This window comes from Scleropages formosus, chromosome 17, assembly GCF_900964775.1.
Source record: "Scleropages formosus chromosome 17, fSclFor1.1, whole genome shotgun sequence".
Taxonomy (NCBI): Eukaryota; Metazoa; Chordata; class Actinopteri; order Osteoglossiformes; family Osteoglossidae; genus Scleropages; species Scleropages formosus.
The window spans coordinates 23,559,946-23,587,897 of record NC_041822.1 but is presented as its reverse complement, the minus strand read 5'-3'; the positions used below and the strand labels follow the sequence as shown (position 1 = coordinate 23,587,897).

General features: G+C 48.6%; 1 protein-coding gene across 4 annotated transcripts in view; it reads left to right on the top strand.

The window, feature by feature from the left end:
- Positions 1-26,764, top strand: part of LOC108921908 (breakpoint cluster region protein-like) — a 63,448-nt gene extending 36,684 nt beyond the window's left edge. For all 4 annotated transcript variants that reach the window (XM_029259470.1, XM_029259471.1, XM_029259473.1 and 1 more), the window contains exons 2-23: positions 763-947; positions 1,293-1,397; positions 2,380-2,565; positions 5,788-5,895; positions 7,103-7,163; positions 7,304-7,356; positions 7,527-7,667; positions 11,843-11,964; positions 12,106-12,271; positions 12,397-12,516; positions 13,633-13,708; positions 14,438-14,542; positions 15,320-15,394; positions 16,056-16,153; positions 16,262-16,393; positions 21,738-21,797; positions 21,921-22,030; positions 22,242-22,381; positions 23,253-23,387; positions 23,785-23,890; positions 23,969-24,131; positions 24,596-26,764. In XM_029259470.1, the coding sequence (XP_029115303.1) occupies positions 763-947; positions 1,293-1,397; positions 2,380-2,565; positions 5,788-5,895; positions 7,103-7,163; positions 7,304-7,356; positions 7,527-7,667; positions 11,843-11,964; positions 12,106-12,271; positions 12,397-12,516; positions 13,633-13,708; positions 14,438-14,542; positions 15,320-15,394; positions 16,056-16,153; positions 16,262-16,393; positions 21,738-21,797; positions 21,921-22,030; positions 22,242-22,381; positions 23,253-23,387; positions 23,785-23,890; positions 23,969-24,131; positions 24,596-24,685 (2,537 nt within the window). In that variant the 3' untranslated portion in view covers positions 24,686-26,764. The remainder of the gene's footprint in view (positions 1-762; positions 948-1,292; positions 1,398-2,379; positions 2,566-5,787; positions 5,896-7,102; positions 7,164-7,303; positions 7,357-7,526; positions 7,668-11,842; positions 11,965-12,105; positions 12,272-12,396; positions 12,517-13,632; positions 13,709-14,437; positions 14,543-15,319; positions 15,395-16,055; positions 16,154-16,261; positions 16,394-21,737; positions 21,798-21,920; positions 22,031-22,241; positions 22,382-23,252; positions 23,388-23,784; positions 23,891-23,968; positions 24,132-24,595) is intronic.
- The last annotated feature ends 1,188 nt before the right edge of the window (positions 26,765-27,952 follow it).

The following is a 27,952-nucleotide window of genomic DNA, read 5'->3' as shown; positions in this document are numbered from 1 at the left end:
GGACCGGTTTCTTCACCAACGTTTTTTCACTCATCTGGGATGAACAGGGTCTTTTTTAAAAGAACCGCGGTGCCGTTCATTGCTGCTCCGGCTGCCGCACGGTTGAGGGACGTCTTTCAGCGGGACGTCAGCGTGTGGGACAGAGACAAGCTGCCCCCTGTCATTACTGTAGCTATTAATTCCCGGGGAGTCCATGTCTGCTCTCGTTGACCACATATATGGAGTCTTTCCGGAAACTTCTGTGCTCCGCCAGTGTCGAGCGGGGTGTGTTCGCCGTCACTGTGAAGACCGAGTCCATCCACTGTCCTCCTCTTCTGTTTCCTTCAACTTTTCCGATCATCTCCGTCTTCTTACGAGAATCCACTCTTCTGAGGACGTGTCCACTGGAGGACGCCAACCTCAGTCTCATCATTTGTGCTTCCAGTTCTAGTTGAATTTAATCCAACATCCATCTGCTTGTTTTCCTGGCCCTACAGTTCAGTGGAGTCCAGGTTTGTCCCGCCTTTCACCTCCGTACGGCGTTCTAGAAGATTCCGTTGACTATACGCAATTCTCATTTGACGACCTTTTCCGGATCTTTCCTCGCTCCTCTTTGTTGCATCTCCTGGCTGGTAGATCAGTTGCCGTTGATTTCTGATTGCAGTAATTTCTGTGCCTTCAGCACTAGGCCCAATAAGCCTTCCGGTGAAGTCTGTAGGGTCCAATTCAGCCCCTCGAGTTGCCCTTTTGACCTCTGACCCCTCTCCCTCCATCTTCCCCCAGACACTTCCTTCAGCGGGACTCCGCCCACCTACGGGTTCGACGCGGACCGGGCCGAGGAGCAGCGGCGGCACCACGACATCATGCCCTACATCGACGACTCGCCCGCCTCCTCGCCCCGCCTCGGCTCCAAGAGCCGCGGCAGCCGTGACACGCTCTCCTCAGGCTCCCTGGAGTCCTCCAAGTCGGTGAGTGGCGAGGGGGGGTGGGGGTTGGGGTTGGGGTGTAGAGCCAGGAACCGGAAAACCCTGCGCTGCAGCATAGAACCCTGCCCTTTAGCCCATGACCACCATAACTGAAACAATTAGTATAATTAAGACAATTGTCACAATGAAGATGATTAACACAATTAACACGATTAATACCCACACAGACACACACACACACTGTCCGAAACCGCATGTCTCGAGCGGGGTCGCGGTGAACCGGAGACCCTCGTGCATCCCCAGTGCGTGCGCTCGCACGCACGCACACAGAGGACTTGTTTTTGCTCTTTGGATCTGTTGGTTTGGACTTGTTTGTTTACCACGCAGACGGAGCTGGATGCTGAGAAGGGCCTGGAGATGCGCAAGTGGGTTCTGTCCGGGATCCTGGCCAGCGAGGAGACCTACCTCGGCCAGCTGGAGGCGCTGCTGCTGGTGAGAAAATGACGTCAGGCCTGGTGCAGAGGAGGGGAGGGGAGGGGAGGGGTGGGGCGGGGCGGGGCGGGGCGGGGCGGGACGGGGCGGGACGGGGCGGGGCGTTCAAAGTCTTGTCATGAAAGGTCACAGGTTCAAATCCCCAGTCTGGCTGTCATGATCAGGGTACTTGCCTTGAGCTGATGCAGTAAAAATTACTTTGTTTTGTAAATGGGTAAATCACCGTAAGAAACCTCTTTGTCACTTTTTCGAAAAAGTGTCAGATGATGATAATAATAATAACAATAATAATAATGTTCTGCATTGAGGCTGATAGGGATAGATATTGTATATGTATTTGAATTAGAATATTGTATATCTGTATATTGAGGGGGACGTGGTGGTGCGGTGGGTTTGGCCGGGTCCCACTCTCCAGTGGATCTAGGGTTCGAGTCCTGCTTAGGGTGCTTACAATAGACTGGCATCCCATCCTGGGTGTGCCCCCTCCAGCCTTGCGCCCTGTGTTGCCGGCTTAGGCTCCAGTTCACCATGAGCCCACTTAGGATAAGCGGTTTCAGCCAGTGTGCTCGCGTGTGCATATTGTCTGTCCATATAGCCTGTTAGTTTGTTTTTATATTTTAATATTAAATATTGACATGCTATTAGTATTAATATTATTCATGCATTCAGCACTATTTTTAATATTAGTTTAATTCATAGATCTGAAATTAATTTTATTATTAATATTAATTCATACATCTGATCCTTTTCTCCCAATTGTCTTACATGTGAGGTTTCTTATACATACGGCAGAGTAATTTTTACTGTATTTATTCCGAGTACGTACCGTGATCAAGGGTACCACAGCAGGAGGTGGGATTGAAACCCAAGTGAGACACTTTAACCGCCGCACCGCTTGCTGTTTTGTAGTGGCACTGCTTCGTTTTCCTCACTGTCCCACCATACACACACACACACGCAGCCCTCTTCTCTTCCCTCGCAGCCGATGAAGCCCCTGAAGGCGGCAGCCACGACCTCGCAGCCCGTGCTGACGGTCACGCAGATCGAGACCATCTTCTTCAAAGTGGCCGAGCTCTACGAGATCCACAAGGAGTTCTACGATGGGCTCCTTCCCCGCGTGCAGCAGTGGAACCACCAGCAGCGTGTTGGCGACCTCTTCCAGAGGCTGGTGAGTGGGAGCGCGTCCTGGAGCTGTCTGGGTGCTCCCTTGTGAGAAAGAGGGGCCACACAGGTTTATGATCTCCCTGCTGTCTGTCAGAGCTGCTGGTAGCTCAGTGCTTAAGGAACTAAAGGGGCTCCCCGTAGGATGCAGTGTGTATTATTATTATTATTATTATGGGACACAAGTGGCATAGTGGTTAGAGCTGCTGATCCCAGATCTGGCTGTAGTACCCTTGATCAAGGTAGATACCCCGAAATGATACAGTAAAAATTACCCAGGTGTCTAAATGGGTAAATCAGTGTAAGTAGCTTTGGAGAAAAGTGTCCAATGAATGAATAAACGTGACGGTAGTGTGTTGGATCACATGTGAGCTCTTCTCGGGATATGAACTATTTCCGTCTTCTGATGCTACGCTTCGTCATGGCTCCACTGTGGTCCCCTGTACTCTCTTTTTACAGTGATTATTAATATTCGTGTTTCTAGTGTTGGTGATGATGACATCATACATGTGCTAATGAATATTCACTAAATTAACGATGTTGCCTTGGTTCATGTAGCTTCTGAATTTTTTATAAAATGATGGTTTAAAATGTGTTGGGACTCAGTGTTTGTGTCGAATTGGGAAGAAACAACATCTGAGTGGGGAGCTTTCGGGGGGGTGTCCGCTTCTGGAAGTTTCCGCTGTTTCATTCCTCATGTTCGGAAGGCAGCCGATACCGATTGGCTCATTTATGGGATTGGTTAATGATCGCCGGGTCTCGAGATTACGGGAAATGTTTATGTAGATGTTGACTCCGCCCCTTTTCCATTAGTGTTTCCCAGAAGGCGCCTTTGTTCTGGGTTGTGTGTCGTTCTCACAGGAAGTTCTTCCCACATTTCCTGCATTGATCACTGGCGGGAAAAACAGACGACCCTTTGATGACCCTACGTTTAGTTCCGGAGCTTCGGAAGGCGACCGGGTCGCTCCCATGCGCCTCGGCCGGTGCGGTGTATGAGTGTAGAGCGTGTGTGTACAGTGCATACGCAGCGTGGTGTGTATATGCAGCTCGAACCCTGGGTCTCCATGAAGGGGCAGCAGGCGCTGGCCCTCAGAGGCCCTGATGACACCTGGCAGGTGGTTACTGCTCACGTGTGCGACGAGCCTGGAGGGGGTAAAATGGGTTGAATAGAAGGTGTGAGCTCCCAGCATGCATTTTTGCAAGGTGTTGCACTCTGGGGGAGTTCGGTCTGTGTAGTGTTTGCATGTTCTCCACAGGATGCTCTGGTTTCCTCCCACAGTACAAAGACATGTGTTTCAGGTGAACTGGTGACTTTAAATTGCCCTCAGCGTGCGTGTGTGTGCGCGCGCGTGTGCGTTTACGTGCCGGGGACAGCAGCGTTGTCTGTACACGCTTTAATCTTCTTCTGGCTGCTCCGCCTCCCGGACCACACGATAAAAATCACATCGTGGTGGTGTGACTCATGAACACACATGTCCGCTCATGCCCCACACACACACGCACCCGCTCTGCCCCCCCAGCGTTTGGTGAACTCGCTCTGAACCGCCTCTCATCGAGAGTGACGAGGTGAATGAGAGGAGCACGGGAGCAGTGCTGAGTCCCGCAGCACCAGATGAGTGAACCGGTGGATGGACAAATCCAAGCGGACGGTGTCCGCAGGTGGCAGTTTGGGCGTTGCTCAGGTGGAGGTGATCGATTGGGGGCCGGAGGCTCTTTGTCGGTGGCCTCCTTTTGTATTCCCGCGGTACGAACTTCTCGTATGTCCTCCACGGTGTCCTCCATGCCCTGTCCAGCACTGTCCTCCACCATGTCTCTCCGTCCTCGTGTGGTGGATGTTTAACGCTCGCCTGTCTGAGCTGCATCAGGACTGGGATTCCCAGAAGGAGGACCTTTTGGTTCTGAGGTCACGTGAGGTGAGTTACCTCTGAGTGCTGCCACCTTCTTCGTGGTGTCGTTGCTGGTGAACCTCATGAGCAGGATACCTGGATTTACTGTCATCTACACCCATGGCTCTTATGGGAGCTGCACAGTAGTAGCCTGGACAGAAGGATTGATAACTTTATGTTTACACTTTTTCGTCAACCACACTTTTTCCCAAAGCGAGACACAACTGAGAATAAAAAAAGTGTTTCAACAACAAACAAAGAGCTTTAGACACAGACACTGGATTACGGACACATCTTGTGTGTCTGATACCACCATGTTGCTGGTTCACATCCCTCCAGTAGCTCCTAGTGACGTTCAAATAGAAAATACATAGATAATCATGGAAGATGGTGTTGGACTCATTTATGGAACTCAGGAGGGAAGTGGCTCTGAAAGGACATGAGTTTGAGACCCTTCTTGAGTGTGGGAGGGATTCAGCAGTTTTGAGGGCACTCGTTCCACCACATCAGGGTTCAAACTGAGAACCACAGAGAAATGACTCTGAAAGAGTTAGGTTTGAGATCCTTCTTGAATAGTCTGTCCCGAGGATCGGCGCTTCTCATCCTGCTTTTACCTGACAAACCCCCTGGAAGTTGCCCTCGGTGGTAAAAGCGGATGCTGTGCTGTCTGGATGTGTGGTTTGCGATGATTAAACACAGTGCCTAAGCAGCGCCTTTAATTCCCCCAAACGTCGAGTTTAAATCTATTAAAGAGTTGCTGTCTGTGCTGGTTCTGGAGCAGAGCTGCTCGTCGATGACGATCACTGAGCACTTATTCATTAGCGTTGGCGGGCGGCACCGGCAGGTGCTTTGTTCACATGCGCAGCTGTAGAACCACAATCGCTGGACTTGATCTCTCCCGAAAAATGTACACCAGTAAAGGAGCAGTGAGAGATGTGGATAAACACACAAAATCCCCAAATTTGGCCAGGTGCCACCGAATCAGTCATTTCAGAGCTGCGGTCCATTGCCGTGGCAACCGTCCCCTGCGCGCGCCGTGCCCCTGGCTCAGCCCAGGGTGTTGGCACTGCCCGTCCGTGACCCCCGTGGTACCACTTGACTCTGTCTTTATCACCAGCTCCAGACGGTGTGCTGTTTTTTCGCCAACTGTTGTCGCAAATAAAGGTTGTCACTTTAGAGCAGGTGACACATGAGTGATGCTAGCATGAAGGCGGGAGCAGCTGTGCGTGTGTGTGTGTGTGTGTGTGTGTGTGTGTGTGTGTGTGTGTGTGTGTGTGTGTGGTGAGATGAGATGAGGTGATACGGTAAACACTTGACCATTGTGTTTGCTCTCCTCCCCTCAGGCTAACCAGCTTGGACTCTACCGGGCCTTTGTGGATAACTACGAGGTTGCCGTGGAAACGGCCGAGAAGTGCAGCCAAGCTAACTCACAGTTTGCTGAAATCTCCGAGGTAAATAGCCTTTTTTGCAGACTTTTTTCCCCCTGGGGGGTGGGGAGGCTGCAGAGGGGCTGTGGGGTTTGGCACAGTCCCATGCTGTCAACCCCAATTGTCAGAAGCATATCTGAGGTTCTGGAAATGTCCCACCTCCTGATTGGTTCATTTTTTTAAAGAGCTTTATGATTGGCTGATCCATGTCAGCATGTCAGGTGACCGTAATAATGAAAAAATGTGGAAGAATTTAGCCCCCTCCGGCCCTACGCCCTGTGTTGCCGGGTAGGCTCCGGCTCCCCGCGACCCTGTATGGGACGAGCGGTTCAGAAAATGTGTGTGTGTGTGTGTGTGTGTGTGTGTGTGTGTGTGTGTGTGTGTGTGTGTGTGTGTGTGTGTGTGTGGAAGAATTTGGTTTTGGGAAGACCTCCATGGGACCCAGGTTGGAATCCCACCTCCTGCTGTTGTACCTATGGCCGATGTACTTACCCTGAATTGATACAGTACAAATGGGTAAATCAGTGTAGTAGTTTAGTGTACAAACCTCGTACTGAAAGTTACCTTGGAGAAAAGAGCCAGTGTTATGATGAAATAATTCTACGGTCAGATCCCCATGTGGTTCGTGCGTCTGACCACCCTTGACCCGTCAGCGGGGGGGAGGTGACGTTTTATTGACCTACTTCCTGTTTGACGAAACTCAACACGGTCCGCCGGTGACCCGCGCAGGGATTGGTGGCATTTCCCTTCTCGGAACGTCACCGCTGCGTCTCGATTAGCTGACGATGCCAAATCCCTGGCGGCATTCCTGCGGCTGCTCAAAACAGGAAGTGGGGCCATGCGGGCACCAGGAGCACTGGAAGTGGTTATTGGGGAACTGATGTTTTTATTAGCCTTGCGGGTGTGTGTTTGTCATGCGGCCTCCTGTATGGAAATGAGCAGATTCTCTTCACTTTTATTAGAAGCACTGGAGGAGCAGGGTAACCATGGTGACAGGAGATGGCGTAAGGGTTCGAGTAGTTGTGTTGGAACTGAGGGTGTGGGTTCACGTCCCCATTCCTGCTCTAGTATCCTTATAATAAAAGTTTCGCGTAAATAAATGTTGATAATAAAGTGTGAGAGCAGCGTGTTGTTTATTTATGTTTGTTATGTAAGCAAAGTGCAGATGAAGAGGACCTGAGTGACGCCACTCTCCCTCGCTTCCCCTCACAAACTCTCCTCTTTTTGTCAGAACCTCAAGGTCCGTAGCAGCAAGGAGTGCAAGGATCACACGGTGAAGATGTCACTGGAAGGTGAGGCCAGACATGAGACTCAGACTCACACACACACACACACACACACACACACACACACACACACACACACACACAGAGAGAGTCATGCTACATGTGCTGGTCCTCGTGTGAAATCAGGCTTGTCTCTGCCCCCCCAGCCCTGCTGTACAAACCAGTGGACAGAGTGACCCGCGGTACCCTGGTGCTTCACGTAAGTACACGGTCCGGACAGGGTTCGAATGGACCTGGACTCCTGCTGTCTAGCGATGAGCGTGTGTCACCAAATGTGTGTGTGTTGAGAGCGAAACGCTCACCAGATGCTCACAGTGTAGGTCATGACCTTGAGGTGATACAGGTAACAGGTGCCCCCCTCCGCTGCAGGACCTGCTGAAACACACCCCACCCAGCCACCCGGACCACCCTCTGCTTCAGGACGCCCTCCGCATCTCCCAGAACTTCCTGTCCAGCATCAATGAGGAGATCACGCCCCGACGGCAGTCCATGACGGTCAAGAAGGGAGAGGTGAGGCCCTTTGCCGGAGGGTCGTGGGTTCCACTTGGGGTCTTTGATCCACGTTGCGAGAGCATCACACTGTCAGAGAAGTGTGAGGACCAGTTTTATTATCCATTCAGTCATTCATTCATAATCAATAACCGCTGGTCCAGAGTCCATCCCAGAAACACAGAGTGTGAGACAGAGTGAACCCTACAAGGAACACCAGTCCAGCACAGGGCAGTCACACACACTCTTTCACACAGTTTTAGTGCAATTTAGAGTCAGCAGTTCACTTGAAATGCATTTCTTTGGACTGTGGGAGGAAACCAGAGCACTTGGAGGAAACCCACACAGACACGGGGAGAACATGCAAAGTCCACACAAGACCGAGCTGGATTTAAACCCACATCCCAGCAGCTGTGACACACCGGTGTTTCCCGCTGCACTTCTCTACCACCATCCCAGTTTTGTTATTATTTCTTTTGTTTCCTCATTTATTGGGCACTTTTATCCAGAGAGACTTGGCTTTGTACACCTACTTACAGCAGGGTAATTTTTACTCTGTCACTTCAGGATAAGTACCTACTCCAGTGGGAGCAGGACTCAAATCCAGGTCCTTCAAGTACAAGGTGATGATTTTAACCACCGATCCACCTGCTGTTTATACGGTGGAAAAACTGTAACTTGTGTGTGTGTGTCTGTGTGTGCCTGCATGTGTCTCTGACTCTCCTTCTGTTCCTCACTGGACCCCTTTCTGTCCCAGCACCCGTCCCCCTCTCACAGTCCTGTGGTCTTTCTGGAAAGGTCTTTGGGAGGCGGAGCCACAGGCTCTTCTCTCAATGGTCCGTTGCTCGGCTACGCAGGCAGCTGCGGTGCCAGGGATAAACTCGGAGGGGACAGGCGCCACCCTGGGGGGTCTGATCCCCTTCCTCAGCCAACCTCGGAACTGTCCGCGGCACCGTCCGATTGGGCGGAGCTTCCGGGGCCAGTCTCTCATTGGCCGGTTTACCCCATCTGCCGGTCCGGTTCGGGGCGGGGGGATGGGGGCTAACCGTCTTACCCAATATCTGGGTTGGAGTTTTTAGGAGGGGTCCTGAGCTGACCGTGTTTTTTGGCTGGGAGCCCATCGCTGGCTGACCGGGGGGGATGTGGGAGGAGGTTATGGAAATCAAAGCGCCGTTTAACCGCCATGTCGCTCCTCATCGCCCATCTGGAGCGGCTCGGGACTCTGAGCGCCGGTGCGGTCACATCCTCCGCTGGACACCATGCTCCTCCGGTTGAAGATGACTGTTTATCTATGTGTCGGCCCATAATGCCACAGGAAGAAGAAGTGGGTCCTGCTTCGCAGCTGAATGCTGGAAAGTGCAGCTCTTTATGTACTTAGTGTTTCAGGCTGGAGCCTCACATGGGGCAGCAGGTGGCGTGGAGGACCCAGGTTCGAATCCCACCTTCAGCTGTAGAGCTCTTGGTCAAGTACCCTAGTAGTCCGGTGGTTTTGGGGACAGCTGGCAGTGTAGTAGTTAGTGCTGGTCCTTTGAACTCAAGGGTTGTGGTTTGAATCCCACCTTCAGCTATAGTACCCTTGAGCAAGGTACTTACCCCAAATTTCTCCAGTAAAATTACCCAGCTGTATAAATGGGTAAATAACTGTAGGTTGATTAATTTGATTAATTTTCTAAATTGCTATAGAGAAAACCTGTCAGCTCAGTGAATTGATGTAAATATCAAGGGACTTTCCTTGAACTTATACAGTAAAAATTTCTCCAGCTGTTGAAGTGAGTAAATTATTCAGTTACCTACAGGATTTTATCACTCCCTATACCCCAACAGGAGAGCTGTGGTCCTGCTAATGAGGGGTCCAAATATGAAAGTCTGTTGGTTCTCAGTTTTGGCCCTAGTATGAAAGAATGAGCTCCCTGTGTTCCTCAGAGCTGCTGAATCCCTTTCGACACTCAAGAAGGGTCTCAGATCCATCTGTTTGAGAGCCGCTTGTCTGACGATTTCCTCACAGCTCCATAAATGAGTCGAACACCATCTGCTATGATTATCTATGAATTTGCTGTTTGAATGTCACTTCTATAGGAGCTACTGGAGGGATGTGAACCAGCAACATGGTGGTGTCAGACACACAAGCTGTGTCCATAATTTAGGGTCTGTGTCTAAAGCTCTTTGTCTGCTGTTGGTGCATTCTTTTTTACTCTTAGTCTTACACCACTTAGGAGAGCAGTCTCTGCCCAGTAAATACATGTAAATTTAAAACTGTAAGTAGCCCAGTATACAGCAGTAACATGGTAAGTCACCACGCTCACTCTGCATCATCTCTCTTCATGCCGGAAGGGTCTGGGATGTCAGTTTGTACACCGCTATCAACGTTCTCCGCCATCATGTGATGAAGAGTGCGGGGAGATGCTCTGCATCAGGGGTGGGAGCCTTGACCCAGACATGGTCTGTTTTAGACGTCGTTTACGGGGGTGTTTACTCCACACTGGCGGGAAGAGTCACATGTAGGGGAGCAGTGCATTCGACCCCTCCGGATGTGAATGAATCAGGCGCTGAGTCACCTCTGCCTTGTCTACGTCTACGTACCCTGAACCAGGGTAAAAAACAGAGCTGAGAGGCAAGGTGGGCGTGGGGGGTGTTCATTATCGGTCAGGACCAGGTCAGGGAAGTCCAGTAGAAGGAACACATCCTCATCCTGTCTGTCTGAGCGAGACGTCAACTGGACCCCCCCACACTGCACATTCCTGGAAGTGACCCCCCACCCCCAACCCACACAGAGCCTTATCTTCTCCTCGCTCCCCGCCGGGTGACCCCCTCCGAGCTGTTTCACACAGTCTGGCGAGAGCCTTTCCCAGACCGCTTACTGGTGATCGCCATGGAAACCGTCCATGGAGGCCCTCATCGGTGAAAAGCGTTGTGCTAAAATAAACTCGACTGTGCAGGAAGGTCCTGGGTTTAAATCCCGCTCCTGCTGCAGTGGCCTTGATCAAGGTACTCACCCTGTAGTGACACAGTAAAAATTACCCTGTTGTCTTAATGGGTAAATCACTGTAAAGTTGATTATCTAACACTGTAAGTCACTCTAGACAAAGGTACCGGACATGTAAATATATAGATGAATAAATAAGTCATAACCGTGATTGTAAGTGAACTGGGGATCAAACTGAAGAAACGAGTGGGGAACACGGTGTGTGTGTGTGTGTGTATCTTTGTGTCTACATACAATACATACAGCATGTCCCTTTTTCCTGAAAGGCATCATGTACATTTACATTAACATTCATTCATTTCCCTGCCCTGGTGGTTTCACATCAGACTGCAGTTCGGTGTGGTCACACCCCACCCCAGTAGGAACGTGTCTCAAGGTGATGCACTGTGCTGCATTAACAGTAAACACACTCGGATGGGCAGTAAATGTCAGTTAAGTTTGCTGTGTCCATGTGAGCAACTGTTACCCACATGCAGTATTTGCTGACCCCTCAGTTCTCAGACACACACACACACACACACACAGTAAGAAATTTAAAAAATGCTTTATTAACTGATCCACATCAAAATTAATACTGATTAGATACAAGGACCATCAATTCCTGTTCAGTGCCGAGTGCTCACTGATTGATCCCATAAACATGCGGTGTTCCTCACCTTGTTCTTCATCACCGACACGAGCCCTAAACACCAGGGAACCGAGTTGGATCACGGCGGCAAGACGCTCCGGTCCCCTTTGATTGAACTCTGCCTCCATCCATCGGCTCAGCTGGGAAACACGGGTCGCGTAGATGCGGCAAGAGACGGAAAAAGTCCGAAAATAGGTGTTAGAAGAAGAAAATGCTGTTGTAAATAAATAAAATGGGAAGTGTTTGCATCTTGAAAATGTGTAACTCAGTTGTCTGTAAACGGAGCGCTTGATCAGGGCCAGGAGGAAAGGAGAGAGCGAGAAACACACAGATTACAGCTGTAATAATCGGTGTACAAGAGCGCCACCTCTTGCCCATATAGAGTAAGAAAACATTGGTGGACAAAGATTTTGGTTAATTATTAATAATTACTATACTGTATGCTAATACATTTATTCCAGATACATTGCATAAACACTGTAGACTTTGCTGTTAATTTTTTTTACAGCAGTAGTGACTCAGAAGTTGCGAAGACTTGCCCAGTTCCTATTGATTGATTGATTGATTGATTTCTCATCCCCGCAGCACCGGCAGCTCCTGAAGGACAGCTTCATGGTGGAGCTGGTGGAAGGCGCCCGGAAGCTGAGACACGTCTTCCTCTTCACGGACCTGCTGCTCTGTGCCAAGCTAAAGAAGATGACGGGCGGGTGAGCGCCCTTCCGCCTCCTGTCGCTTAGCAACAGTGTCCTCGGCGGCGTCTACCTGCCGCACGCTGACTTTTACGAAGCGTGTTCGATGTCTCGCTGCGCCAGTTAGTTTTATTCCTCACGCTTTGTCTGTCCCGGCAGGAAGAGTCAGCAGTACGACTGCAAGTGGTACATCCCTTTGGCCGACCTCGCCTTCCAGAACGTGGACGAGTCCGACTCCTGTCCCATCCCCCAGGTCCCTGACGAAGATATCGACGCCATGAAGATCAAGATCTCGCAGATCAAAAATGAGATCCAGCGCGAGAAGGTATGTCCCCTGTTGTCCCCACTGTGTCCTTGTCATTATTAAAAGGGTCATTAATAAAAGAGGTGATAAACGTGTGTGTGTGTATGTGTGTGTGTGTGTGTGTGTGTGTGCGCTCACCCCCACAGAAGGCCAACAAGGGAGGCAAGCTGGTGGAGCGGCTGAGGAAGAAGTTGTGTGAGCAGGAGTCCCTGCTGCTCCTCACGTCCCCCTGCATGGCCTTCAGGGTGCACAACCGCAACGGCAAGGTGCGCCCCCTGCTGGAAGGTCGCCGTCTCCAACCCCGAGGCACCATCGTCCAGTTCACGTCCCTGCAACCTGGACTCACTCAGTTTCTCAAACTTACTGATAAACACGGGTGTCAAGCTTCTTCAGATAGGACAATATTATAGGGTAGAATAGGATAATACTATTAGTATTATTATTATTTTTGTATTTCCTACTCAGTTTATGAACACAACTGGGACTGGAAATCTGTTCATAACTTTTGTTTGTACCTCCACACCACTTTTACTATTAAGTCACAATAAGGAAAAGCATAAGGATGCAGACATCCCTTAAATAATTCGCCAGTTAGGTTCTGGATAAATCTCAGATATAGTTAATATTTAATATCAATTTAATATTTAGCTCTTCGGGGGGCGTGGTGGCGCAGTGGGTTGGACCGGGTCCTGCTTTCTAGTGGGTCTGGGGTTTGAGTCCCGCTTGGAGTGCCTTGCGACGGACTGGCGTCCCGTCCTGGGTGTGTCCCCTCCCCCTCCAGCCTTACGCCCTGTGTTGCTGGGTTAGGCTCTGGCTCCCTACGACCTCGTATGGGACAAGCGTTTCAGAGAGTGTGTGTGTGTGTATTTCTCATGCGCTATATCCTCATGGGCTCTTGTTCCGTGCCGAATGCTGACCAGCTCACTCCAGAAATGTGAGCATTATTGGTCACAAACCCTCAAGAACAACAGACACAAGCTGTTAACACTGTGGAAGTGAGTTGAACTAAGGCGGCCCCACACTCCTACTCAGTTCTCACATTCTGTGCGCTTGGAAAGTGTTGGTCACTGACTAGACCATTCGTAACTCGAGCGAAACAGTGTTTTTAGGGGATTTACAGGCACTTTTGTGCAAGTTTTACTGCTTATTTTTCATGGATGGAAATAAACCTGCAAAGATCAGTCCAAAGTCGTAACCCTTGGGCCACCTCTTGGTTCCCTGCAAGTAAAATCGTCTTTCTAATTGAAATAAATCAATTATAAACTTGTTCTCTTTCATGTGAAACGTAAGGATTTCGGGTCGGGACGGGGTCAGAAGCACCACCCCTGCCCGAGTGGGACATGTGTGCTTCTAACCCCGACCCCTGTGTTCCTGGCTTGCAGAGCTACACGTTCCTGATCTCGTCGGACTACGAGAGGGCCGAGTGGCGGGAGGCCATCCGGGAGCAGCAGAAGAAGCGTGAGTGTCTCGCCGTCGCCCCCTGCTGGCTGAGGAGATGCAGTCCTGGGGGTGTGAGTCTTGCTCCTACAACCACGTTTACCCCCTTTTGTTCTGTTGCTAGAATGTAGCTGGGGGTAACAGCAGTGGTAACTAGAACATGAGTGGGACGTCTTTTAAGGTCAGAAAGAGCTGGACCCTCATACACAAACACACAAATGCAAAAGCACACACACCTCCCCAGTGTCACACTAACACTCATTTGTGTTTCTTCTCGTTTTCTGTACGTCTTTTCACTTATTGTGCAGCGCTGCTTTAAAGTATGTGAACCCCCCCCCGCGCACCTCATTTTTACCCAAACTCGTTATTTAATGAGGATCAGTGTTCCTCATGCGTAATGATCAATTGCATATATTGCTTTAGGGAAAATTGTGTGTGTAGAAACACACGAGTAGTGCAGGTGTAAAAACAAGTGAAGCCCAAGTGTCATTGGTTACACCAAGTAGGTAAGTAGAGTCAGGGGTGTAAATCATAGTTGTTTATTCATTTTATACATGTGTTTTAAGATGTAACATTTTATAATTTTGTTTTAATATTTCGTACAAGAGTAATGACCATCCCTTTAGTGTTCACATACTTTCACGCAGCACTGTATATACTGTATGTTGTATGCTGTTACAGCTGAGTGGAATTTCCTTCTGGGATTAATAGATTCTCGTGCATTCATTCATGTCGTGTCTCCTGCTTCAGGCTTCAAGAGCTTCTCGCTGACCTCGGTGGAACTGCAGATGTTGACCAACTCATGTGTGAAGCTGCAGACGGTGCACAGCATCCCGCTGACCATCAACAAAGAAGGTGCGAACAGGGGCCCTTGTCTGACCGTGTTCCACACATGTGTGCCTCATAGCTTGTCATTATTACATTTGTTTGTTTACTAACAGAGACCTGGCCCATGCACATTCTGCATTTATTTATTTAGCAGACACTTTTCTCCAAAGCCACTTCCATTGAACTCTATGTAGCGTTATGAGCCCACACACCTTATTCACCATGGTGACTTACACTGCTAGATACACTGCTTACGCTGGGTCACTCATCCATACATCAGTGGAACACACACACACACAGGTGACTATGCTCATACACACGTGTACATACAGTGACGAAACACAGGTATGTAAATACACAAAATAAGTAAGTGAATGAATAAGCATGTGTGTTTATTCACAATAGAGGTAAAGTAATATTCCTGAATTTATTCCTAGGTTCAGTTCTGTAAAAATCTAACCTGTATCTATAATAAAAAAAAACAGACTTAATTTTATTAAATTTGAGCTAAATTAAATACATTAAAATTCCTGAAAATAAAAATACCTTCTCTGCTCAGACTAGTCAGAATTAAGGTGGTTACGTTTGCTCCATTACAGACACAATTACCGAAAGAAAATGCAATTCAAATAAAGTTGAAAATGTTCATATCTTGAAAAATTCAGAACTCGAATGTTGGTAGCAGCATCTGAAACGATCAAACGGTTTTTGTGTGTTCTGCAGTGCAGGAAACTCATGGTTTGCATGTGTGTTTTTACCGTAGTGAATGCCTTTTGACGGTTTGTGTGTTTTTCCCCTGTTCAGACGACGAATCGCCAGGACTCTACGGCTTTTTGAACGTAATCGTCCACTCCGCGTCGGGACTTAAACAGAGCTTAAGTAAGCCGCCTTTACGCTTTATTGCGCAGTGTTTGCTTTCATGTTTGGCAGGGCGTCGGCGCCCCTCCCCACTGTGACCCCCAGTCCCCATCGCTGTCACTCTCGCTGGCCGTCTCGAGGCTCGCAGCAGGAATTCCTTTGGGGGGGATTAACCCAAGACAGCGTGTACCCTTCTCATGGGGAGCTGGGATGGGCAGTGGGGGTGGGTCGCACTGAAAGGATAGGTTTACCGCACTGACATGAGGTACAGAAACTGTTTTTTGCACAAAATTCACTTCATCAAATGGAACAATTTCTGGGGGTGAGATCGGTGAACAAGTAAACAATTTTCTCCATATCCTACATCGGCGCTGTAGTGACCGCGACCGCACTGTTGCTCCAGAACGATCCTGTAGCTGTGCCGCTCACAGCCAATCACTGTAAATCCACCACTTCTCAGGTGCTGCTTCATTTTTCCCACACCAGCGGCTGACTGGTGCCGGTGGTTTCCCTGCACCCTATTTCGACCGTCTCCTGGACCCAGATAAAGTGCATGCAGTGAAAATCCAGATCAGAACTTGGGTCGGGGGGGGGTGGGATGTCTTCCAGCCAGTTTTTTAGATTGGGTTCTGACCCCAAGCCTAGCACTGTCGGTGGGGTGATCCTGCTCGCTTCTCCACAGATCTGTACTGCACCTTAGAGGTGGACTCCTTTGGGTACTTTGTGAACAAGGCCAAGACACGGGTGTACCGGGACACGACGGAGCCCAACTGGAACGAGGTGAGGACCTCCGGATCCGCGCCACCGTGGTCCATCTCTGAGTTTCGGCGTCCGACCAGCTGGCTGCGCTGGTGGGTGTACTAGCTGGTGTGTCCGTGTCTCGACCAGGAGTTTGAGATCGAGCTCGAGGGGTCCCAGACACTGAGGTTGCTGTGCTATGAGAAGTGCTACAACAAAAGCAAGCTGAACAGAGAGGACGGAGAGAACTCGGACCGCATCGTAGCTAAAAGCCAAATCCAGGTAGGATGAGCACGTCTCGCGCAGGTAGTCCTCCACTTACAGTGGGGTTCCATTCCGACAACCTCGTCATAAATCACAAAACCCCTTATGCTGTATTACGCGGCTCATAAGGATATATAGACAACGGACATGCAAGAATACTACGTTCTTTAATAGGGCTTTGATTTATTTTCCCACTAATTTCACACATTATTCCTGTTAAAATAAAAGAGGTATCCCTTGCTATCCAAACTGTCACTGTCTCTCTTCAATGTATATAATATTCTCTACAAAAACTGGCAAAAATTTGTCATCAAAATTCACTATTAGAACTGAAAACCTGCTATAACAAATCCACATCTGTGGAAATTTCTAATGTTGAAAAACATTTAAGTAACGCACGACTCTGGGTGCTAGCATCCAGCGTGCACTACATTGTATCTTACCGTTCTCCTGGTAGGATCGCGTTTCACGCTTGTCTTGTTTAAACATGCGTTTCCTCTGTCATCTTCCCTGCATTATTAAGTAAAAATGTCTTCTAAGAACATGTAAAGGTCAGTGAAAAAAGTATTATTTAATTATCTATTTACATTACAGTTCATGTTCAGCAGCATAGAAGGGAAGCGTAATTCGTATGCGATACCGTATGGTATCGTAGTGTACCTTACATAGACATACCTTCTGCTGAATTCATTGAGTTAAATAATTAGGGAATTTGTGTTTTGAATGATTTATATTATGCAAAAATTCTCAGTGTTATAGTGATATTTTGGGTAATTGACTTGGATGTTTGAAAAGGCTGGGATCGCATTATCCATCCATCGTCAACAGCCGCTTGTCCCAAGCAGGGCTGCGGTGAGCCAGAGCCTAATGCAGCAACACAGGGTGCAAGGTCAAAAGGGGAGGGCACACACCCAGAACAGGACACCAGTTCATCACAAGGCACCCCAAGTAGGGCTCGAACCCCAGACCCATGCCACAGGAGGCACCAGCCAGACCCGTCACGTCACAACACCCCCATTGGAATGCATGATTATTTTTCCCATTTAAAATAATGGAATACAGGCTCCCGCTATCTGAAAATTTGATATCTAAGATGTTTTCAGGATGGAGGACGCCTGTAGTAATGTAGAATAATTATGCAACTATTCGTGTGTGTGTGTGTGTGTGTGTGTGTGTGTGTGTGTGGTGGGACTGGATGCTGAAACTAGGCACTGCAACAATAGGCTTCTCTGCTCAATATGAGGACTGTGCTGTTCATCAGCAGGTGGTCCGTCTCCCCCACTCCCACCTCCTTGTCCCCGGACATTTCGCTGGTTGGCGTAGTGTGTTTCCAGTCTCCGTGGAAACATGGAAGTAGAAGTACATCCTCCACTTTGCTCCAACTCCCCAAGGAACCTGTACAGGCTTTTCAGAGCCCTATTCACTTGTTCTCCAGCCCCGCCCACTGTTTGTATCCCGCGGGGGGGTGTGGAGGTGTTACTTTACCTGAAAACCCGTACAGCTGTTGCTGGCGCCAAGGGGAGATTTATTATCCGCAGACATCCACAGTGGCTGCTGTGAGGTGAACTGATGATCGGATTTCATTGCTTTCTTCTATCGCATTACCAAGCCACCTGGTCTCCATGGCAATGGAGTCCTGGGAGGTAAACCATGTTGGCTACTCAGGTGTGCTATGTGTAGGGGGAGGGGTTTGACATCACACCTTTTCAACCCAGGTGGTCCGTGAAGGAACAGGCACAGCCCTGGTAGGCCGCCAGCTGGTGCTGAAGAACAAAGCCACTCCCCCCCACCACCACCCATACTGCAGTATAGGAGTGTCTGTGGTCAAGAGGCAGCTGGAAGTTGGAGAGGGAGTGGCCGTGCAGATCCAAATGATTTCAGCCCCCTGATTTGTGCTCAGTGTGGCCAGGAGACGTTTTAGGACCACATCAAGTAAAGGAAATCTCTCTTGGCAAATAGATTTGTTTTATTATTATTAATAATTTATCCAATGTCTGTTCTCCAAGGCGACTTGCAGTGTGAGATCTTACACAGCAGGGTAATTTTTACAGTATCACTTCAGGGTATTCAGGTCCTTTGATTGTAAGGTGACAGTTCTAAGCACTGTTCCACCTGCTGCTGTGTGTTATGCCCTTTTCGTGACAATTACGTGCAGGTGCTTTTTGAGTTTTAAACCTCGTTTTATAGTCAGGTGAGTTTAGCCGAAATGAACGTATGCTGAATGCAGGAGCCTACGAATGTATGCTGGATGCAGGAGCCCCCCCCTCGTGCGGTCTTCAGGTAACCGCTTTGTTCACTGCCCGATCTGTCCAGTTGACTGGCTTAGACTGAGAGTCTTATTCCGCAATGTCAGGCATTGTGTCACCTGGGATGATCGTGGCTCAACTCGCCAGGCCTTGTGCCTCACAGGTGGGGTGGAAGTGAAACCTCCTTCCCAGGGGTCAGGGGTCTTAGGTCAGAGGCGATCTGTAGGGGAGGAGAGATGCCACTCACCACGTGATCCCTGGATATGAGGGTGCTCACCAAGGGATTTGTCAGTAGCCTGAGAGGAGGGGTGTGTGTGGGGGGGTCGGGCGGGTGGAGGATGAGCGGAGAGTTGAAGAGCGCCTGGTGGTGTGAGAGAACTGCGGGATTTAAACCCAGCTTGGGGGGATGGTGCAGTAGGGGGCCGAGACGGTGCCCATCGGGCTGGAAATCGGACCGGGGTTTGGACTGGGATTGGACTGGATCACATGAGGACTGGGACAGAATCAGAGGCAGAACCCTTTTGCTTTTGGCTCCGGTTCGAAGGGGATTGTTTCTCCAGGTGGGATTTGGGGGCTTTGTGTTACGTTGCTCTCGGTCCCCTTGGGTGAGGAGAGGATGAGCGAGGGAGAGGCGAGCGAACCTTTGGTGGAGGACGACGGCAGGAAGCCCACGGGTGCCGGGGTGCGGCTCTGGGGCCGGGTGCGAAGCACGCTGCTGAGGCAGAAGGTAATCGGCCCTCGTCCTCGATCCCTTCCAGATCCCTACCGTAGAGACGCACCGTCGTTGGCCTCCGGTCTCTCCTGGTAAACACTGACAGCCGAGCATTAGGGAGATGATGGTATTAGAGGGAGAGGCATAAGCTGGAGCTGCGCAGCCATATGGAGGTTGTGTCGGGATGAAGGAAAGTGAATAACTGAGGGCGGCAGATGACTGAGAGCAGATCATCTTTCCGGAGCAGAAGAGGGGTCCTCCGGTGTGAAGTGGGGGGCTGGGGGGAGTTCTACTGTATTTCCTGCTTAAACAAGTTTACGGAGTGCTGCGAAACTCCCATAAACTGGCTCCTTGTGTTATGAACGATCAGGTTACATATTTTCCATGAAAATTTTCCAGTTATATGTTTTGTTGCATTTCAGACAGTGTGTGTGTGTGTTTGTGTGTTCCCTGGCTTTGGAGCGTTTGGGGAGGAGTGAACACAACCTGTGTTTACCCTTCGAGCTGATAGATGGCAGTAAAGAGCACCCAAACAGGATAGGAGTGATAGCTGTGTAAATGTGTGTGTGTGTGTTTTTTTTCAAAAATGGTCTAATTGAATAAATGTTAATGTTTCACTCTTTTAAAATTCATTTTAATTTTCACGCAGTTCAATGTTAAAATACAGTTTCAACAATATAGCTGCGTTTGATATTTTACGAAACCTGACCTGTAAATGTATCCGTTTCTGTGTTTAGCTTTTATTAGTTGTAGCTTAGTGGTAAATATGACTTTGAAGTTATGAGCAAAACAAAATACAGATTTCAGCTCCGTGGTGTGTGCGGCGGTAGCTGATAGTATACTGGTTAGAGCCGCTGCCTTCGAATGTGTAGGTTGCAGGTTTGAATCCCACCTCCAGCTGTAGTACCTTCAAGGCAGATGCTTACCTTAAATTGCTCCAGTAAAATTACCCAGCTGCATAAATAAGTGTAAGTTTCTTTGGAGGAAATGAGTAAATGTCTGTAAGCTGACGAGCCAGTACATCCTAAATGGGTGGAAGTTGTCCTGTAGGACAGGCGCACACACACTCAGTGAGTTCTCCCATGAAGCCATTTATAGCACCAAATATTGTTTATTTACCAGAAGCTAAATGTGGTCCAAGGAGTAAATGTCCTAAAATGGTAAAGCCAAGCTTTGAGAAAACAAACAACACAGGACCATGGGTAAAATGCTTTACACCACGACTAACCGAACCTTCAACCCTGACCCTGACCTTGACTGTGTTTATGGATGTCGTACATGTAAAGGGAGGGTAAAAGAGCGGAAGCTGTATTTCTGGAGGTGTGAGGGTGTTGCCCCCATATGGCGTCCAAGCTCACGTGTTGAAGGAAACGTGGCTGTAGCAGCAGGTGAGCAGATGTTCCTGCAGATGTCACCTGGTTCTAATCTTCCTTGTTTCCTTGTCGCTTTACCTCATGCTTTTCTACAAGGTGACTTACAGTGTGAGGTTTGTACACTAAGCTGCTTACACTGATTTACCCCGTTTACACATCTGTGTCAGTTCAGGGTAAGTACCTTGATCAAGGCGACTGCAGCAGGAGGTGGGATGTAGACCCAGGTCTTTGGACTGCAAAGTGACAACTCTAAGCACTACGCCACCCCCTGGCCTTCGCAGTCATTAACACACGGCATCGCTGTTGCTCTCGTGTTCATACGGCATCATCGGTAAGGTCAACTAATACATGTCGAAAGGAAGGACACGTGAGAATATATGAACGCTTTGTTACTGACGCATCTTACAACATACAGCTCTCACTGTACTGGAGACAAACATTCAACAGACACTGATTCAGTAGAAATGATGATGATAATAATCCATGACAAAGTGCCCTGGTTCAAGAACAAATGTGAGACCAGAGTACAAGTGCATGACGAACGTGCGTGAAATGAGTGATTATATGGAAAATGATGAATAAACGAACAAACGGACGAACGGACGAATGAATGGATTCTAGGAAATGATACATAAGCAAATTGTGATGTGGGAAATAAAAATTATCAAGTTTGTTTGCTAGTTCAAGTAAAATTACTATTATTATTATTATTATTATTATTATTATTATAGCTAAACTAAGCAGACAGTTTTAAAAAGTTTCCCAAATTTTTGAGGTATTGTGGGAAATGTGAGACCCATATCGTTAATGATTGAACATCTGGTGTTTTCTGTTGAGCCAGAGATGAGAGTGGAGACATTAATAGTGGAAAAGACAAATTCATAATGGCCTTTTATATGGTAAAATACAGTAAAAATGGGGTCTGTTTCAGGCTCTGAGTGTTTATATGTGTTTTTAAAGCATGTTTCATATGATTGAAATAAAAATGACACATTTCTCTGTTTGTGTGTGTGTCTGTGTGTTTTGTCCAGCTGGATCCACAGGCGCTGCCGGGCAAAGACTGGCAGAGGACTGTCGTCTCCATGAACGGGGTGAGTACTGCCCGCCCACAGCACCTCAGACCGTGGTACCGATTTACCCGTTACCGCAGTGCCGAGTACTGCTGTGGATTCAACGCTCTGGTTACCAGCAATTGTTTCTGTTTCCGCTAACAGATTGAGGTGAAGCTTTCCATGAAGTTCACCAGCCGGGAGTTCAGCCTGAAGAGAATGCCATCGCGGAAACAGACTGGTGTTTTTGGGGTCAAGATCAGCACAGTAACCAAGTAAGAACTCGCCTATATTAATATTATTTATTACCTGAGTTCCACCTGGTTGCACAAGGGTGTCAGACTGAGACATGGAACTCCTTCTCCAAACCCTCATTGCCTGGTTGCTGAGAGGAACTGGAACTGAACAGTGGACTCCACCACCTTCCTCTGTGACACGTGCGTGTGTGTGTGTGTGTGTGTGTGTGTGTGTGTGTGTGTGTCACAGGCGCGAGCGCTCCAAGGTGCCCTACATCGTGAGGCAGTGCGTGGAGGAGGTGGAGCGCCGCGGCATGGAGGAAGTGGGCATCTACCGCGTGTCAGGCGTGGCAACCGACATCCAGGCCCTGAAGGTGGCCTTCGATGCCAGTGAGTGCGGCCTTGTGTCCTCCTCGCCACACGGGGGCGCCAGAGCGGCAGTGTCTTGGAAAATCCTTCCCATCATCCCCTTTATACCAGTCATATCTGTCATTCCCGTCTCTTTGGAATGGGGGGGTTGGTCTCAAAGCTTTTCCCTATGTCACCTCCCCAGTGAGCAGTTGAGTTTAACAGCAGCTGGTAGTGTAGTGGTTTGAGCCGCTGCTTTTGGACCCCCGGGTTGCAGCTTCGAGTCTCGCCTCCACCGGTAGTGCCCTTGAGCAAGGTACTTACTCTAATTTCCTCCAGTAAAATTACCCAGCTGTGAAAATGGATAAACAGTTGTAAGTACCTTAATGTCGATTTGGAGAAAAGTGTTAGATAAATGTAGAAGACCATATATGGTTTAATTAGAAAAATTTTCCTAGTTCTGTACATTCTAGTGCTGTTTATCATATTTTTGGGTTGTACATCATTTTATAGAGAACATTTTATAACTTTTGGCTGCAAAGCTGGATCACAGTGTTCTGTTTCTGGCACTACACTACCTTCTCATTCGGGTGCAAAAACTTTGATGTCTGTGAGGTTTGCGGTATTTAAAAGCTTTAAATGCTGGCTGCGCTGTGGGATAAAAATGGGGCCTTATCGTCTCCAAAATTCCGGTAGCTTTGTGAATAAAGCAAATTCCCCTCCCAAAATATATGATAAGTAAGCAAAATGAAATAAACCAAAAAATGGTCAAAGCGCCCCTGGGTCTTGGATTGTTCCGGATGGATGCCTGTGATGAGTTTAATCATAAAGCATGAAATTTACATTATCTGTGCCCCACACCTTGCTTCATGCTCTGCCCTCATCCTCACACTCGCCTTCTGCTCCTCTTCAGACGACAAAGACGTGTCCGTCATGATGAGCGAGATGGACGTCAACGCCATCGCAGGCACCCTGAAGCTCTACTTCCGCGAGTTGCCGGAGCCTCTCTTCACGGATGAGCTGTACCCCAGCTTCGCCGGAGGCATCGGTCAGTGACGGCTCATGATGCATCAACAGCGCCTGCGATCTTCCTGCCTTTCATTGTTTATCCACCATCCTCTCCTATTTATCCCGCTATCAAGAAACAATGTGACAATTATAATGTGTGATGATGCCACAGAAACCGAGTTGATCTTTATTGAAGGGTGGCACAGTGAGTCGCACTGGTGCCTCACAGCTCCCGGGACGCAGGTTCAAATCCAGCTCAGTCTGTGTGGTGTTTTCATGGTCTCCCCATGTTGACATGGGTTTCCTCCAGGTTTCTCTGGTTTCCTAACACAGTCCAAAGACGTGTATGCCTCCTGTGTGTGGTCATGGTGTTCGCATGGCTGTGACACTGTGATTGTACCTGTTCTCGTTTGCTGACTTTGGTCTCCTGCCCTCAGCGCTCTCTGACAGTGTGGCCAAGGAGAGCTGCATGCTCAACCTGCTGCTCTCACTGCCGGAACCCAACTTGGTCACCTTCCTCTTCCTCCTGGACCATCTGAAGAGGTACGTGTTTTACGGCACACCTCGGCTATCGCTCCCCTCCGCTGGGCCCTGTGACACACCCTCTGTGATTCTCCTCAGGGTGGCGGAGAATGAAAGTGTCAACAAGATGTCCCTCCACAACCTGGCCACGGTGTTTGGTCCCACCCTGCTGCGGCCCTCCGAGAAGGACAGCAAGATCCCCGCCAACCCCACGTTGCCCATCAGCATGGGGGACAGCTGGTCACTCGAGGTCATGTCACAGGTATGGGCCGCACCTTAATGTGATCCCCAGGACGGACGTATTGTAGAAAGTGAAGTAAAGTAAGGTACCGGGCATAGCCGTCAACTTAGAGCTTCTGCTAGAGAGAGGGGCCTAAATAACAGTGCCCAGCGGTGATCTGTTATTACTAATTATTAATAACCATCGTCAAGCCGACAGCTCCAAATCATATTCCTGTGTTAAGCGTGTACACTACACTACGGCAATTCTTACTGCATCATTTCAGGGTGAAATACCTTGATCAAGGGTGCTAATGCAGGAGGGGTTTTCAGACAAGGCCGGTGATGAGTGATGCTTCTAACCGTTACGCCACCTGCTGCCTTTTGGATAAAAGGCTACGGGAAGCAACTGAATAAGATGATGCGTGCGAGTTGTGGGGGCAGATTACTGGCTCAAACTGAATGCGGTGGATTTACCACGGTTCTTTCTGTCTTTGTGTCCTGCAGGTCCAGGTCTTGCTGTATTTCCTGCAGCTGGAGACAATCCCAACCCCGGACAGCAAGCGGCAGAGTATCCTCTTCTCCACCGAGGTGTAAAGGGAGACACGTCCTTTCCTTTCGCAAAACTGGACACCGACGGGGGCGAGACGCTCTCCCCTAAAGGATCATGGGGGTTTGCATGGATCAGAAACTGAAGGAGCGGTCCAGTTTCCCCTCGCAGCAACGCCAAGCACCGTTGGCACAACGTGTCCACCAGAGGGCGAGAACATCCCGCTGGACTGCAGAACTCGCATTTCTTACCCCATTGTTTTATTGCCCTGGTTCTCAGCTGGCTGTGTCCTGCTGGGGATAAACAGTCTGCCAGTGTGTGAGTGTTTGTGAATGTGTGTGTGCGCACGCATGTGCATTTCTTTTCCCGCTATTGCAGAAGCCAACAGCTTGTGTGCAATCCTTGAAGGACGTTAGTGTAAAACCTAAATAGAGACACTAGAGAGACACAAACAACTTGAATCGTTTCCATGCTGACTTTAATGACATTTAAGTTTCGTTCGTCTTCAGTGCTGAAGTTTTTTTTGCAGAACAAATGTTCCTTTATTAGGCCACGCACAATAACACAATCAAATCATCTGTAATCTCATCGCCTTCGAAAACATTACTTTGCACCAAACTTTGCTATAACGCACGTTACAAGTTATTCCTCACGATAACATCTGCTGATGTCAAAAATAAGACAGAGTTCCACATAACACAATAATTCCACATAAAACTTTCTTCATATTACATGTATAAAACAGCTCTTTAACACACCTATTAAAAAAAACAGTTCCAAATAAACAACAAATCATTTAACAAACATGAAGACCACAGAAACTGAAATGCAAAACCTCATTCTCTCAACTTAAAAGTAATCAACTTCACTCTTCAATGCTGCGCTTGACCAAATTTGATTGGCTGCAGCTCCTTCAATAGCTGCCCAGCAAAGGTTTTGGTCATATTTGATTGGTTGACCTTTCCCTCCAGTTACAAGGCCTGTACAGTCAACCCTGATGCTCACACTCGCGGTTGCCCCTTATTCCGCTGATCCTGTTTGCATCATGTGTCAGGAACGCTACACTGCTTTGATGTACTTATTTATGACAATCATGTCACAAGAGGAGATCCTATGACTAGATGACCTTTGTTGTGGAGAAACAGAGGCTACTGCGAGTGACTAATCGGCCAAACTACTGCGGGAAACCCGTTTTTGAGCTGTGCTGCGCTCAGATAGACCAGCGAGTGTAGCCTGCAATAGTGCAGGTGTTTGTTGAAGCGTAAATGTGTGCAGACAGGCTCCTTGGTGACAGATGTTTTGGGAAAAGTGACGTGACTCAGCCGCTTTCTGAATTCCCAGCTGGCTACCTGGCTTTTTAACATATTCCCAGCCTAGTTGAAACGCTCTACTTGCTATTCAGATCGCATGGTGTACCCCAGCGTAGGCATGTAACGTCTTGACAGGTGGCATGGAGAGCCGGAGCCTCCGCACATCAGAGGCGAGACCGCCCACAATCTGCAGAAGTCATCAGGTCATGTCTTGCCCTCCGTTATCCGACCTCCTTTGTCTTGGTTGTGATGGCAACAGTTATATGTTGCTTTTGTTGTTATTATCCACCCTGGACCTGGTGGCACTTCCTTATAAAAGCACGTTGACCGACTGCTCAGTTCTCAGAATGATTAATGTCAAGGCAGCAATGTTTTAATGAAACACCTACATGTTATTTGTGTTTAGTCAGTCTTTCCATATATGTCACGTGGCTGCCGTATCTTTCATAGGATGTACCATTTAGTGTAGACAAGCTGTGCTGTTTAGTTAATTTAATGATCTGTAATGTTCATTTATATGAAAATCATTTGAAAGCTGTGCTTTGCCATTTTATTTGTGTTGACCATGTCTTAAATTGATTGTATTTTAATTTTGATTTGCATGAGTGTTGTGCAGTTGGAGTCGTGGAGTCGGAAGCAATTATTGGGTTACTGGAGTCGGAAAAGATGTACCAACTCCAACTAAATGTACCATATATGCCGGCATTTTAGTCGATCTGGCGTATAAGTCGAGCCCCAAAAATTACAGGCGTAATATAGGTTTAGGCCTGTATTCGCCGGATAAGTTGACCCCCAAAATAATGTGCAACTTTTGGGCAGTGCTGTGGAGTTGGAAGCAATTATCAGGTTACTGGAGTCGAAGGTTTTGTGTACCGACTCCACAGCCCTGATTTGCATTAAGTGGTAGAGTTTTGCGGTGTTTCGAATAACACAAAAAACGTTTTCTACAGCCCGTCTGTCGGTTGACTCCTCTGCTCTGCCAGGCTGCTGGAACCTCGGGGGGGGCAATGTGGAATTGACTGAGGGGCGAGGGGCTGTGGAGGAACACCTACTGTATAGAGGGCGCTGCGGGAGGGGTGTGTTTAGGTGGAGACGTACGGACGTTGAGATCCTGCTCACGCTGCCGTTTTTCCCAGGTTACTCTGTTACTCCTCTAAGGGCGGGCGGCGCTTAGTTACTGTTTATCTCGTGTTGTTTGTGTTCCACCCCCCGAGGGTCTGCTGGAGTTTTCGTGTCCTCTGCCGTTGTTGCGACACGGCGGATTGTGTCATCTTTTGTATGGGTCAACGTGGCAGCGTGAGGCAGACGTACAGTGCTGTCAACACGGGCCTTCAACACGCCCGCAGTCAATACGCCACGGCCGGCGCCTCTTAGCGGGGCGCTTTCATGTTATCGACTGAAGTGGGCGGTTCGAGAAGCTGAGACCTCGGGCTTGTCTCCGCCAGCGTCTTCTACCTCTCTTTAATCAGCCCGGCCCACAAACATTTTGGCGAGTCGACTGCCTCGTCGAAAATGCATCTTTACGTTTTTATCTGAGGAAACAAGAGGATGGAAAGAGCCGTCTGTTACTCCCTTTTAACGTCTTTAATGTCTTTAACATGCAGGCATGTTGATTTAATTTTGTTGTAGGAGGTAACATTCCCGTCCACTGTTGCTGAAAGAGCTCAGAGAGGCTTCAGTTATGATTTCTCGCTGAATGCTGGTCGACTTTTTGAGAAGATGGAACTGAATAATATATAATGGTAACGATTTAGATAATTCTCATTGGCTCATCCAGCTGGGATTTTGATTGGCTCATCTTGCCGGGATTCTGGTTGCTTCATCCTATGAGGATTCTGATTGGCTTGTCTTGCGCGGATTCTGATTGGCTTGTCTTGCCAGGATTCTCATTGGTCGACGAGTTCTCCCTTAGCTGTTGGTCTTTTACTGCCACATCCAGAACTGATGAGAACTGAAGGGTCAAGATCAGGACTCCTCTAGATGGGTGTGAAGGAAACGTGAGGT